The sequence below is a fragment of the Protomyctophum bolini genome (assembly GCF_963924005.1).
Source record: "Protomyctophum bolini genome assembly, chromosome: 13".
Classification (NCBI taxonomy): domain Eukaryota; kingdom Metazoa; phylum Chordata; class Actinopteri; order Myctophiformes; family Myctophidae; genus Protomyctophum; species Protomyctophum bolini.
This window is the reverse complement of record NC_137874.1, coordinates 3,415,114-3,427,019: the sequence shown is the minus strand read 5'-3', so window position 1 is coordinate 3,427,019 and position 11,906 is coordinate 3,415,114. Positions and strand designations below refer to the sequence as shown.

Below are 11,906 nucleotides of genomic sequence, written 5' to 3'. Positions count from 1 at the left end.
CTATCTGCTCATTTCTGGGGCAGGGGTGGGCTGGTCTACCGCAACCGTACAGAACACCGTTTCCCCAATTTGTCCCAGTTTCTTTTCCTGCATTTAAAAATGTATATAATTCAAAAGTTAAGACATTTATTCATTTTTGAGGGACTCTAGCTTTTGTCCCCACAAATGTCTGCAACACAGACACTGTCTGCAAATGTCTGCAACACACATTAAATGCCATTGACAATGAAAGGAAAATGTACGTCATCTTGTCCCCGCACAATGAAAGGAGAAACTTGGTCAAATGTCTGCCAAATATGACGTACATTTGTGGCAACGGGCATTCTGATTGGCCAGTATAAGATGATAAGAGTTGCCCCTCACTTCAGACGGGTGTGATTTTATTTTTTTATTTTTAAACCAACAAATCAAAGAAATTCCTTTGATAAAGAATTTGCGACTCGTTGTGCGCTTGTAGATCTGCTATTTTCACTAGTTTGGGGTGAAACGTCTGACCTCTCTTTTGGGTCTCGACCCCGAGAGGTTCTGGAAACCAGTGCTATAGGAGAGGCGAGGACCCTGAGAGGTTCTGGAAAAAAACAGTGCTATTCACTTTCTTAGCCGTGACGTGAGCGCCCCCTCCTGAGAGTTCCGGGTCCTACTTTTGTGTCGCTTTTGTGTCCCCATAGAGTTATACTGTGACGCTCTGTCGGACTAAATCTGAGACGAAAACAACCACGAAAGTTTCATTTTACTGCTCTCCCAAATCTGGCTGACAGGCCGTCTGCCCCACATGGAATACTGTCTGCATTTTATTGTATTGTGTCAACTAAATCCTCATTAATGCAAACTAGATTCAACATGCTCAAGCCTGCACACATTCTAAATATGCCCCCGAAATATTTTACAGAGCAAATCAATAATAATGTTAATAATAGTCTTTATTTTCTCCACATATGTTTTTGTTGTCATGGACACTTAATAATTCTACTCGAGTTGGAAGCATTAAGACCCATTTTAATTTTTAACCCTCGATGGATTCCTTTCTGAAAAATAACACTGTAAAAAGATTCACGCGTTTTAGATATTCTATTTACAATGAGATGCGGACGGGAGCTGGTGCCACTTGGACCCGGACGTAACGTTGGCACTACAAAATGGAAACTCCCCCCTGTCAGGTGTAAAGGAGCAACTTGGACACTCGGGCATGAAGGAAGCATGAGTTCAAGTCCGTTGCTCTCCCCTTGTCCCCCATATATGGGGACTACGTTGGCGGAGGGTGTGTAGAGCCCAGGATCACATTAGATGATTGACACAGGGGTGAAAAATGGGATAAAAAATATATATTAAAAAAAAAGCACTACAAAATGACGTCTGACTTAAATACCGAATGGGAGAGGCGAGGGAGGCGGCGTGGTCTCCGCAGCTTCCTCCAGGCTGCTGAGGGAGGAGCTGCAGCTGTCCGAGTCGTTCAGAGAAGCGGCGCACATGTGCTGCAAAAGCGAACCCATGTCCTCCTCCTCCGCTCCCTCTCTGTTCTCCTCGTCCCGCGTCTCCTCGACACCCGCCGCCTTTCCTCCGGTTCTCTCTTCGACGCGTTCCCCTCCTCTGCCTCCCTGGCCGTGCGGCGGCGGCGCAACGGCGACGCCGGTGGGCGTGCGGTACGCGTCTTCCGTGGCGGGCGAGGAGGAGGAGGCGGCGGCGGGCGAGAGGGAGAACACCGACACCTTGGGAGGGAGCGAGGGAGAGACGCGCGGAGACGACGACGGGGAGGAGGCCTTGGGAAACAAGGAGGGGGAGGAGGCCTTGGGAAATAAAGAGGGGGGCGTCCTGGGAGAGACGGAGGGAGACAGATACGGAGACGGGGGCACCCTGGGAGAAGGCTGCATGTAGTCGCAGTCGGAATCCGGGAGGGAGCCGACGGTGGGCCCGGTTGCCTCTCCCGTGTCTGTCCCGACCCGGCCCCGTTCCATCCGTGTCTGGTCCTCTCGCATGCCGGACGGGAGGCCGGGGGACTTTGCGCGCGTTCTGTCCTCGACTCCGACGTTTTCGGCCTCCGTCCGCAGCGGGACATCCAGGGGTTCGGCCTCCTCGTCCTCCCGAGCAACGGGACCCTGGGACGGGCTGAGCCGGTCCCGGGGCTCAGGCCGACGACGAGCGCCGACTTCCTGGGCCAACGCCGGCCGGTCCTCGGCCTTATCACACCGGCCCCTCTTCTTCTTCTTGGGCATCAGCGGCGGCGGAGGGGGCGGGGCGGTGGGCGGCGACAGCGGGCTGGAGGTCTCCGTCGACACCCGGATCTTGAGGCTGCGCTTGAACAGGTGCCGCCGGTGCAAGGTGTTGTGGGACTGGAGGAAGAGGGGGTTGATGAAGCAGAGCGCGCCGCGGCCGGAGCCGAAGTCCACCTCGCCGGGGCTGCGCGTCTGGATCGGGCAGAACTCCTGGAAGGCGGTGGGACTCGGGTCGTCCTTGCTGTGTGCCGCTGTGTGCTGCGGTGTGTCGCGCGGGTCGTCCGGCCGAGTGATGGCGATGGCTATGGGCTCGGATGCGGGCATAGGGTGGGACGTGGGGACGGGCAGGGGGGCGGTCTCTGGATGTGGCCGTGTCGCCGCCTCCTCCTCCTCCTCCTCCTGAACTTTAGGAGTCTCCCGTGGCCCGCGGAAGTTCAGCTGAGAACTCCAGAATTCTGCGCAAGAAACGACAAAACCGGACCGTTCTTTCACTGATTCATTTACAGTCCCAATTCTATTAATTATTGTCTATAATATTGTTTCATGGGTAACGCTTAAAGGTGATTACACACTGGCGAATTAGCGAGGCGATGCGAATAAGCGATCTCAAAATGCGAAATATTGCATGTTTCAGTTCGCCTGCGAATCTCTGCAAAATACGACACCAGAGCGAACAAATAAAGAGCGAAAACGGTCGCATTTTCGCACATTCGCCACTGATGTGGAAGCTTGCATGGACTTAAATTGGTTTTTTTTTAATGCGAATTATTCGCACGAATATATCGCGTCGCCAATTCGCCAGTGTGTAATGACCTTAACTCATTCTGGACGGGAACCCCTTTTTGTTTTTTTAAGCATTATGTTGTACTTTAGCTGTTGAAAAATAGCAGATCTACGCCACATTTCTACGATTTTTCCAAAACCGCAGACATACAAGCTCGTAGCGCGGCACTCGGTGCCGTGCTACGAGCTTGTAGATCTGTAGATCTGTTATCTGTTATAGATCTGTTATTTTCCAATAGCTAAAGTATAACATGATGCTTAAAACGCCAAAAGGGGTTCCCGTGCAGAATGGGTTAATTCAACGCATACATTGGTAAGAGATTGGGACGTCGTCCAGTTTAGAGAGGGTTGTAAAACACAGGAAGTTGTGGTCACATCGCATATACCTATTCCCATATGCGAGATGGACTCGAGCTGTTTCTGAGACCTGGCCTTGGCAATGGCTTCAGGGAGCTCCAGGTGGAACGGCAATACGTCTCTGGTGGACACAAACGCACAACGGTGAGTTCCTACAGTAGTAGTGAACCTTATTTCGGTACTTAAAAGAAAACGTATATACAAATATACATCATGTATGTATACACATGTAGGTCCAAAAAGGTATAGGCCGAAGCCAAAGCTTTTATCGCCTACCCCTTTTGATGTATACCGGTATATCATTTTTAAACAAAACTTAGTGACACATTGCCAAGCGTTTGTTTTCCAAGAAAACGAAAACGAACTATATTAAGTACCGTAATTCAAAAGCATCCGAGCCAAAGATTGACGGGGCATAGAAGCAAGAAGTAAAATGATAAGGATAACATGCAATGCCCCACACAGTCACACACACACACACCATACTCTGTATGAGGCTAATTGGCCACAGTACTGACGTGACGATGCATGGAAAAAAGGGGGTCCTCAACCCAGATACATTGTACAATACAGTTCACAATACAATACAACAGTACAACCATACACACAGACAGGACAAAACAAACAAGACAGAACAAATGCTCTCCCAAAGATAGCTCCCACCCCACTGTTTCAACCCTAAATAGCAGAGTTCATATGGGGGGAAAATATATATATACCCTTTGCACAATAAGACCATGTTATTAGGCAAAAACGAAACAAAAGCAAACAAGCAGTTCCAGCATGCATAATGTGATAGTAATGAGCAGCAGCATCGAGCCAGCAGGGAACACATTATGAAGGTACATACAGATCGACCGAAATAATGATGAATCGGGACAAGGAAGGAGGGGGGGGGTGAATGGGATGTGGTGACACGCCACGGACCTCGGGAAAAGCAGGAGGGAGAAGACGCAGATGAGGACAAGGAGACGACATACTGTACTGTACCTGCTGATGCAATAGAAGGCGATGAGTTTGGGCACATCTGGAAACGTTATGGCTGAGGTCTCCAGACAGAACGCTGCGGGGCGGAGGGAAGCGTTGCCAGGACGTTCAGAGGACAGGAGGAAGGAAGGAAGGAAGGAAGGAAGGAAGGACACCGGGAGAGAACGAGAAGTGAACAATAACACAGTGGAGATGAACAATGTGAAAGTACTGAAATTGTGTGCGGTCTAACTCATTTTGACCTGGGAGCGATTCTACAAATGTCTTCTAAACCCCGACAGTTTTCTTGCAAATCCCTATGTTTCTATGTCAGTCGTTCTCAAACATTCTCATGTCAAGGACCCCCAAGATTATATGTAATTGGCCGCCGACCCCCCATCTGAAAATAAGTTGTTCCAGGCACTCGCCCCCCCCCAGAAGCAAAGATATGTGTTAAAAACTATGAGCTTGTAGATCTGCTGGAATTACTTGTTGTCAATTGTTTAGTCATCATAGCTTAGTTTCCAATTACTTTTTGTCAGTGAAAAAAGGTAGTCGACTAACGTTTTTCGCCATAGTTTAGTATAGACGAAATCAACACATGGTCTGCCGTCAACATTAAATGAACAAACCCAAGTAATTCCAGTACTCGGGGTGTCGGGGTTATCACATTGTGTGCCCACACAACACTTAAAAAAAAGAAAAACAGGGTGCCCTACATACATATTTTTGAGTGGTGCAACCACTCCAAGGAACAGCAATGTCCGTGTTCACCTATGTGTTGTTCACCTATATGTGTTGGTTAATGAGTACCAGTAGGGGCGCTGTTGTGCCAGAAACAGAGGGAGAGAGACTGTTGCCTGCTAAGAGAGAGAGAGAAAGAGGGGAGTTGTACCACTCAGTTCACACAGGTTTGATTTTTTTGAGTGTTGCAACCACTCCAAGGAACAGCAATGTCCGTGTTCACCTATGTGTTGTTCACCTATGTGTTGGTTAATGAGCACCAGTATGAGTACCAGTAGGGGCGCTGTTGTGCCAGAAACAGAGAGAGAGAGAGAGGAGGGGTGAAAGAGGGGAGTTGCACCACTCAGTTCACACCCCATACGGGTAATTCCCAGGACGTCTGTGGACGTCTTGGGCACACAAGCTGGAGGTCTTACTGGAGTGTTCCTCTCGGATGCTGAACTGCTGAACGAAGGACGGAACGCTGTCGTCTGCCAGCCGGACACACAGGACGTTCCTCCGAGACGTGCGAGACTTGCGCACCAGGAATGCCTGTATATAGGCACGGAAAATAAACAATAATACGTTATTATGTAAGTGATATTATACTTTAACAGTAAAACGCTGCCACTGCCAGTTGGGTGCAACAAAAAACACCAGTAAAAAGGTGAAAAGTAAGAGCGATTAAAGAAATAAAAGCGAAATTGCAGCGTTTAGATTTAGATCGAGTCCCATGTGACGAACTCGTTCGGGACAGTTTTTCGAGTCGAGGTTGTTTTGGAAAAAGGGAGTTTTAAAGAGCACAGCAGGCTGTACGGTATGTGGAGTATGCGCGTCGTAGGTCTCTCTGAGTGTACACACTTTAGGCATTTAGCAGACGCTCTTAATCCAGAGCGATTTACAGTAAGCAAGAACAACACATGGTAAATGCATGGAAATAGTCATTAAGGATCGTAAGTGAGCTATATGAACCTAACATCTGTCTAACTGTAGAATATGTTATTCTACAGTATTGTACAGATATTCTGAATATCTGTTTACTGTATGTTATGTCTATATCTTTCTATTGCAGTGGTTCCCAAAGTGGGGTCCGGGGACCCCCAGGGGTCCTTGAGGGAGTTCCAGGGGGTCCCCAGCTAAATTATAGTTTGAAACCAAATGGACCTTTTTTTTATTTTTTTATATATTTTTTATCCCACGATTTTGTAACCCATTTTTCACCCCTGTGCCAATCATCTACTGTGATCCTGGGCTCTACACACCCTCCGCCAACCTGGGGAGAGCAACGGACTTAACTCATGCTCCCTTCATGCCTGAGTGTCCAAGTTGCTCCTTTACACCTGACAGGGGGGAGTTTCCCTGAATGGACGTAGCGCGTGGAAGGAACACGTTATTCCAACCAGTTCCTTTCCCCTCCATCAGGCGCCCCGGCTGGCCAGGGGGAGGCAGTTTAGAGACGAGGATTTCTGCATGTTTTTGTGAGGGTACCTACCCTAGGGGGCATGGGGAGAACATGCAAACTCCACACAGAAAGGCCCTTTCGCCAACCCCGCCTTCGGGTATGGGCACTGATGACGCGGAGGAGGAAACACGCCGCCAGCACCCACAGTGCCCCGAGCGGGAATCGAACCCAGGACCTTCTAGCTGTGAGGCGACAGCACTACCAACTGTGCCACCCTGCCCCTAACCAAATGGACCTTTATGGGGCTGTAACTCTGGCCCCTTTTCCACCGGTTGGTTCCCAGTGGGAACCGGTTCAGTTCTTTTTGGTTTCTAGTCCATGAGCCAGAGCTCCAAAATTGAAACATTAATTATGAATTCAGTGGGCAAAACCATACCTATATTAGATTGTTATCACCATTAAACTTCCCCAATTGAGTACTTACACGAAGACAATGATTTATTGTATTACAAATTTTACATTTTTAAATATACAAATGAGGCATTATGTAGGAAAATATGCTAAATGATCAAAAATATGAAAAAGGTACTACTGTGGAAGGGTTATCATGTATTAATTTACTTGTATTGATCCTATAAACAATTTAATATAGGGTATAGTTTGCCCACCAATTTTGGAGCTCTGGCTCATGGACTAAAAACCAAAAAAGAACTGAACCGGTTCCCATTGGGAACCAACTGGTGGAAAAGGGGTCTGAGTGTACAATTGTAAGCAAATGGACCCGTTAATGTACAAATGGAAGCACACTCAGTTAGTCCCAGGAAGCCCAACACACACCGTCTGTGAACGCCGCACCTCTTAGAGTTAAATTAACATTGATTTTACAATATAAATTGGGGGTCCCAGAGATAGAAATGCCATTAAACGGGGGGTCTGTAGACTAACATGCATGTCAAACTGGGGGTCCTTGAAATTAACCCATTTTTGGCAGGAACCCCTTTTGGTGTTGAAAAATAGCAGATCTACAAGCTCATAGCGCGCCACCGAGTGGCGCGCTACGAGCTTGTAGGTCTGCTATTTTTGAAAAATCGAAGGACGACTGACATAGAAACATAGCTTCTTCAGAAAACTGTCAGGATGTAGAAGACATTTTTAGAATCTGATCTCAGGTCAGAATGGGTTAATGCAGGCTAATGAATGTCATTTTGCGGGTCCTTTGACACGAATACGTTTGGGAACCACTGCTGTATATATATCACGTCTTCATCCGTCTATATCGCGTGTGTGTATACATTTGAATGCATGGATTAAAACTGCCTCCCCCTGTCCAGCCGGGGCGCCTGATGGAGGGGAAAGGAACTGGTTGGAATAACGTGTTCCTTCCACGCGCTACGTCCAACCAGGGAAACTCCCCCCTGTCAGGTTTAAAAGGAGCAACTTGGACACTCAGGCATGAAGGGAAGCATGAGTTCAAGTCCGTTGCTCTCCCCATGTCCCCCGTATATGGGGGACTAGGTTGGCGGAGGGTGTGTATAGAGCCCAGGATCACATTAGATGATTGACACAGGGGTGAAAAATGGGTTACAAAATCGTGGGATAAAAAGATATATATTTGAATGCATGGATTAGATGGCCCTGCATGCCTGACCCCGGGCGGCTCCCTCTGCAGGATGTGCAGGGCGGTGGCGGGGTTGATGGACAGCTGCAGCCAGACGGGCACGGTGAGCAGCAGGCGGTCCAGGACGCCGACGCTCCGGAGGGACTCGCGGCCCCTCGTCGGGGGAGGGGCCCGGCCGCTGCTCTCCGACGGCTCCGGGAAGTCATACAGAGGCTCCTCCTGCTGCTGCTGGGCCGTCATCTGTGTGTGTGTGTGTGTGTGTGTGTGTGGCAGCGGTGGCACGCACACACACGTGCACGCACACACACACACACACACATGCGCACACACAGACACGGCGCATGCGCACACACACACGCACACACAGACAGACAGACAAGAGTGAACAGGAAGGACTACTTTGTTTTCAACTTATTCTGTCAAATGTGTCTCATATAATCCCACATGGGATGGGCCAGAGTGGCATGACGCATGACACGGGAATAAATATTTAATTAATTAATTCACACAAACACACACACACACACACACACACACACACACACACACACACACACACACACACACAGGCTATACTTATTTCTGTAGCACACCAAAACACATATTTAAATGCACTTATATGCTGACAAGCACTTAGTTGGAACTAGAAGGGCGTGCGCACATACGTACACACACACACACACACACACACACACACACACACACACCATAAATGCAGACATGACTGACATGTGTATACAAAACAGTGGTGTACTGTAAGTAAGGTGATAAGTTGGGATGCTTAGTTTACAGGTGTCTGTGTCCCTTCAGAGCCAATGCCAGAGTCTATGAAAACGTTATATTGTAAATTAATAACAATTGGGGAAGCCATTGTAACGTGTGTTGAAATTGTGCCCAGAATTCCATAAGCAATTCCACTCACACTAACACGCACACACACGTACAATAAATCTCTAGCGTCTGGCTGGGATTGAGAGTTGAGAGAGACAAGTTCAGACGTGTGAGCAGAAAGAAGCATAAAGCTTAGATGCTCGGAGGCGTTAAGAAGACCAGGCACCAAATTCAGAGAGACAGACAGACAGACAGACAGACAGAACGTGGAAACATCTAGCATTTGCATTTGATGCGGAGAGATAGGTGCACGTACAACTTATGCTGTCTTATTTAAATAAATAAAATAAAACGCAAACATGTTCAATGACAGGCCGGCCCACACTACAGCGCAGTGCGTAAACCTTGTGTGCGCCGAGATTTCGGTTCAACTATTGGCCTAAATATCGCAAAACCTACAAATACTTTTAATAGATAGAAGTTCATAGAACGATTCCTCGGCTACTGTTTGTTACTGTAAATGTCTGCATCGTCAAACTACAGTAGCCTAGTAGTAGACAGACTCAACTCAACTGTCCCGAGCAGAGAACTGCATCGCATACCTCTTCTTCGCCTCGATTGTCCTCTTGACGATGCGTGTAGTGGAGTCGTGGAGAGCTGTTTTTTTTACCATAATATACTCTGGACTTTCTTTCGTTTAGTGTCCTATAGTCCTCACATTTAATATGGCAAAGTAAAAGTATAGCCCCAACTATTCTGAGACTTTAGCCTGTCATGACTCGATCAAGTCTGAAGTTGTAAACCTGGAGACGTCTCCGTGACGTGTGTTCACAGGCCCCTCCTCCTTGTCCCACCTGATCTGACCCGGGTTCCGTTTTTCATTATAAGCAATACTACGTTCCATATTTATTTTCCATGTTGGTTCGATCCTATATGCATGGTTCGATCCCGGATGAAAGCCTGGGTCCAGGCCAATGAGGACATTTTTACCCAGGATTGGAAACCATAGTGAGTCACCACCACCACCAACACCATGCACCTCTACTCGTCGTCTGCTACTGCTACTAACGAATAACAATAATTATTATTATTATTATTGCGCGCGCGCGCGCACTCTCACGCACGCGCACACACACACACACACACACACACACACACACACACACACACAGAGAGAGAGAGAGAGATTTATTTTTATGTTTTATTTAGCACAGTATAGAGCAATACATTCAAGCATACAAAAATGAAAAAGGGAAAGTGCCAGGAGGTTATATGAAGAAGCTATGGGGGCTTTAAGACATTATAATATCATAATATAATAACAAGATTGATTTGTGAACTTAATTACTAAAAGGTTTGGGGATGGTGTTGGGGGTATGTTTAAGATGTTAATCTGGAAAACAGTAAAGTATAAGTTTAGCTTTTTTGAAAAGTGGAGCAGAGTACGATCAAGTCGTTTTGATAAAGTAGCACTAACAAATCTCTTCTGGAGTAGGTCAATGCTGTGGACGTAAGAGACATAAGTGCTGGCCCCAGGCCCGGCCCTTCCTTTCTTCTTTTTACTGTCTGCCCAGTGTCCCCCCAGTGCCTCCCCAGTGCCTCCCCAGTAGACCAGTATCTCCCCAGTGCCTCCCCAGTGCCTCCCCAGTGCCTCCCCAGTAGACCAGTATCTCCCCAGTGCCTCCCCAGTGCTTCCCCAGTGCCTCCCCAGTACCTCCCCAGTGCTTCCCCAGTGCCTCCCCAGTGCCTCCCCAGTGCCTCCCCAGTGTCTTCCCAGTACCTCCCCAGTACCTCCCCAGTGCCTCCCCAGTGTCTTCCCAGTACCTCCCCAGTATCTCCCCAGTGCCTCCCCAGTACCTCCCCAATGCCTCCCCCTCCCCAGTGTCCCCCCAGTACCTCCCCAGTACCTCCCCAGTGCCTCCCCAGTAGGCCTACCTCCCAAATGTTTGCCCTGTGCCTTTTCTGGGGTGAAGTATCATATTAACCGATATTGGATAAACTTCTGGAAGTGTCCAAAAATGTTCAGGATCTTTATGTTTATTAAAGGATCCTGATTAGAGACAATTCAATTCAAATGAGCTTTATTGGCATGAGAAAACATATGTTTAAACATCGCCAAAGCAATACGTGTCAAAAATATATAAGAAAGTGTGTGTGTGTGTGTGTGTGTGTGTGTGTGTGTGTGTGTGTGTGTGTGTGTGTGTGTGTAAAAGTAGCAGCTCTGTGTACATGTACAGTAGGTCTAGACTCTCTAGAGGTCATAGTTGACACAGGCAACAGTCCTTAGGGTGGTTGTATTCCATTGGCTAACCTTTTATCGCAATGGTTCACAAATCATACACTGTGTTGTGTTCGCACATTGTTGTATTTCTCTCCCAATAGCTATATGGAGTTTTCTTTGTCCTTGGTCATGTTTTCAAACTCACTTTGCTGGTGTTTGTAATCTGTAGAAAGTATGTGTCTCTGATGTCTTGGTATAGTGGGCAGGTGGTTAGGAAGTGTAGCTCTGTTTCCACCACATTTTGCGTACAGTGGGTCTTCCCTTGGGAGTGGGGTCTGTCTGTGCATGGCAGCCTTTCTCTGACTTAAAGGCTGTGTTCAGTGAGTCTACTCTACCTATACTACCTAGTCAAGGCTTTCCATAGTTTTGGGTCGTTTGTTTGTCGTGCTCAAGTATTCAGCCAATGTCTATTCTCTTTTTAGTGCTAGATAGCATTCAGCTTTGGTTTTGGATCGGGGCCTTAAGTTGGGGGGCATCCCTGTAAGTTTTTACTATGGCTGAGACACATTAAATGAGCCACTGCTACAAATATTAGGCCTATTACGGTCCTGATCAAAGCAAATACAATACAAACCGGCACAAACAAGGGAGTGGGACTCAATTATTTTCGCTCCTATGCCACCAAGATGTGAAACGCCCTACCAACAGTCATTAAGACATGCAAATCCCTTGACTCCTTCAAAACTGCTCTCAAAGGGAAACTACGGACAGCTGCAATTTGAAACTGGCTCCCGT

General features: G+C 47.7%; 1 protein-coding gene across 2 annotated transcripts; it reads right to left on the bottom strand.

Moving 5' to 3' along the window:
- Positions 1-908: 908 nt before the first annotated feature.
- On the bottom strand, positions 909-9,701 carry LOC308326507 (uncharacterized protein). Of its 2 annotated transcripts, XR_013965101.1 has the most exons (7): positions 9,493-9,701; positions 8,090-8,299; positions 5,477-5,591; positions 4,341-4,413; positions 3,380-3,471; positions 1,009-2,665; positions 909-966 (listed from the first exon to the last, which is right to left on the bottom strand). XR_013965101.1 is itself a non-coding variant. In XM_080779410.1 (6 exons), the coding sequence occupies exons 2-6, from the start codon at positions 8,297-8,299 to the stop codon at positions 1,359-1,361; spliced, it is 1,797 nt and encodes a 598-aa protein (XP_080635536.1). In that variant the 5' UTR covers positions 9,493-9,701; the 3' UTR covers positions 923-1,358. The 2 variants fall into 2 exon arrangements, 1 of the variants encoding a protein (XP_080635536.1); XM_080779410.1 differs by having other exon boundaries at positions 923-2,665.
- Positions 9,702-11,906: the final 2,205 nt, after the last annotated feature.

Bases quoted from the DNA above. Each gene is read 5' to 3' on its own strand.
- LOC308326507 (XM_080779410.1), bottom strand. From the start codon at position 8,299: ATGACGGCCCAGCAGCAGCAGGAGGAGCCTCTGTATGACTTCCCGGAG. The intron at 3,472-4,340 runs GTACAGTACAGT...TGTGTCCACCAG, and splicing joins GCCTTCTATTGCATCAGCAG to AGACGTATTGCCGTTCCACC. The intron at 2,666-3,379 runs GTATATGCGATG...TTTCTTGCGCAG, and splicing joins CATCTCGCATATGGGAATAG to AATTCTGGAGTTCTCAGCTG.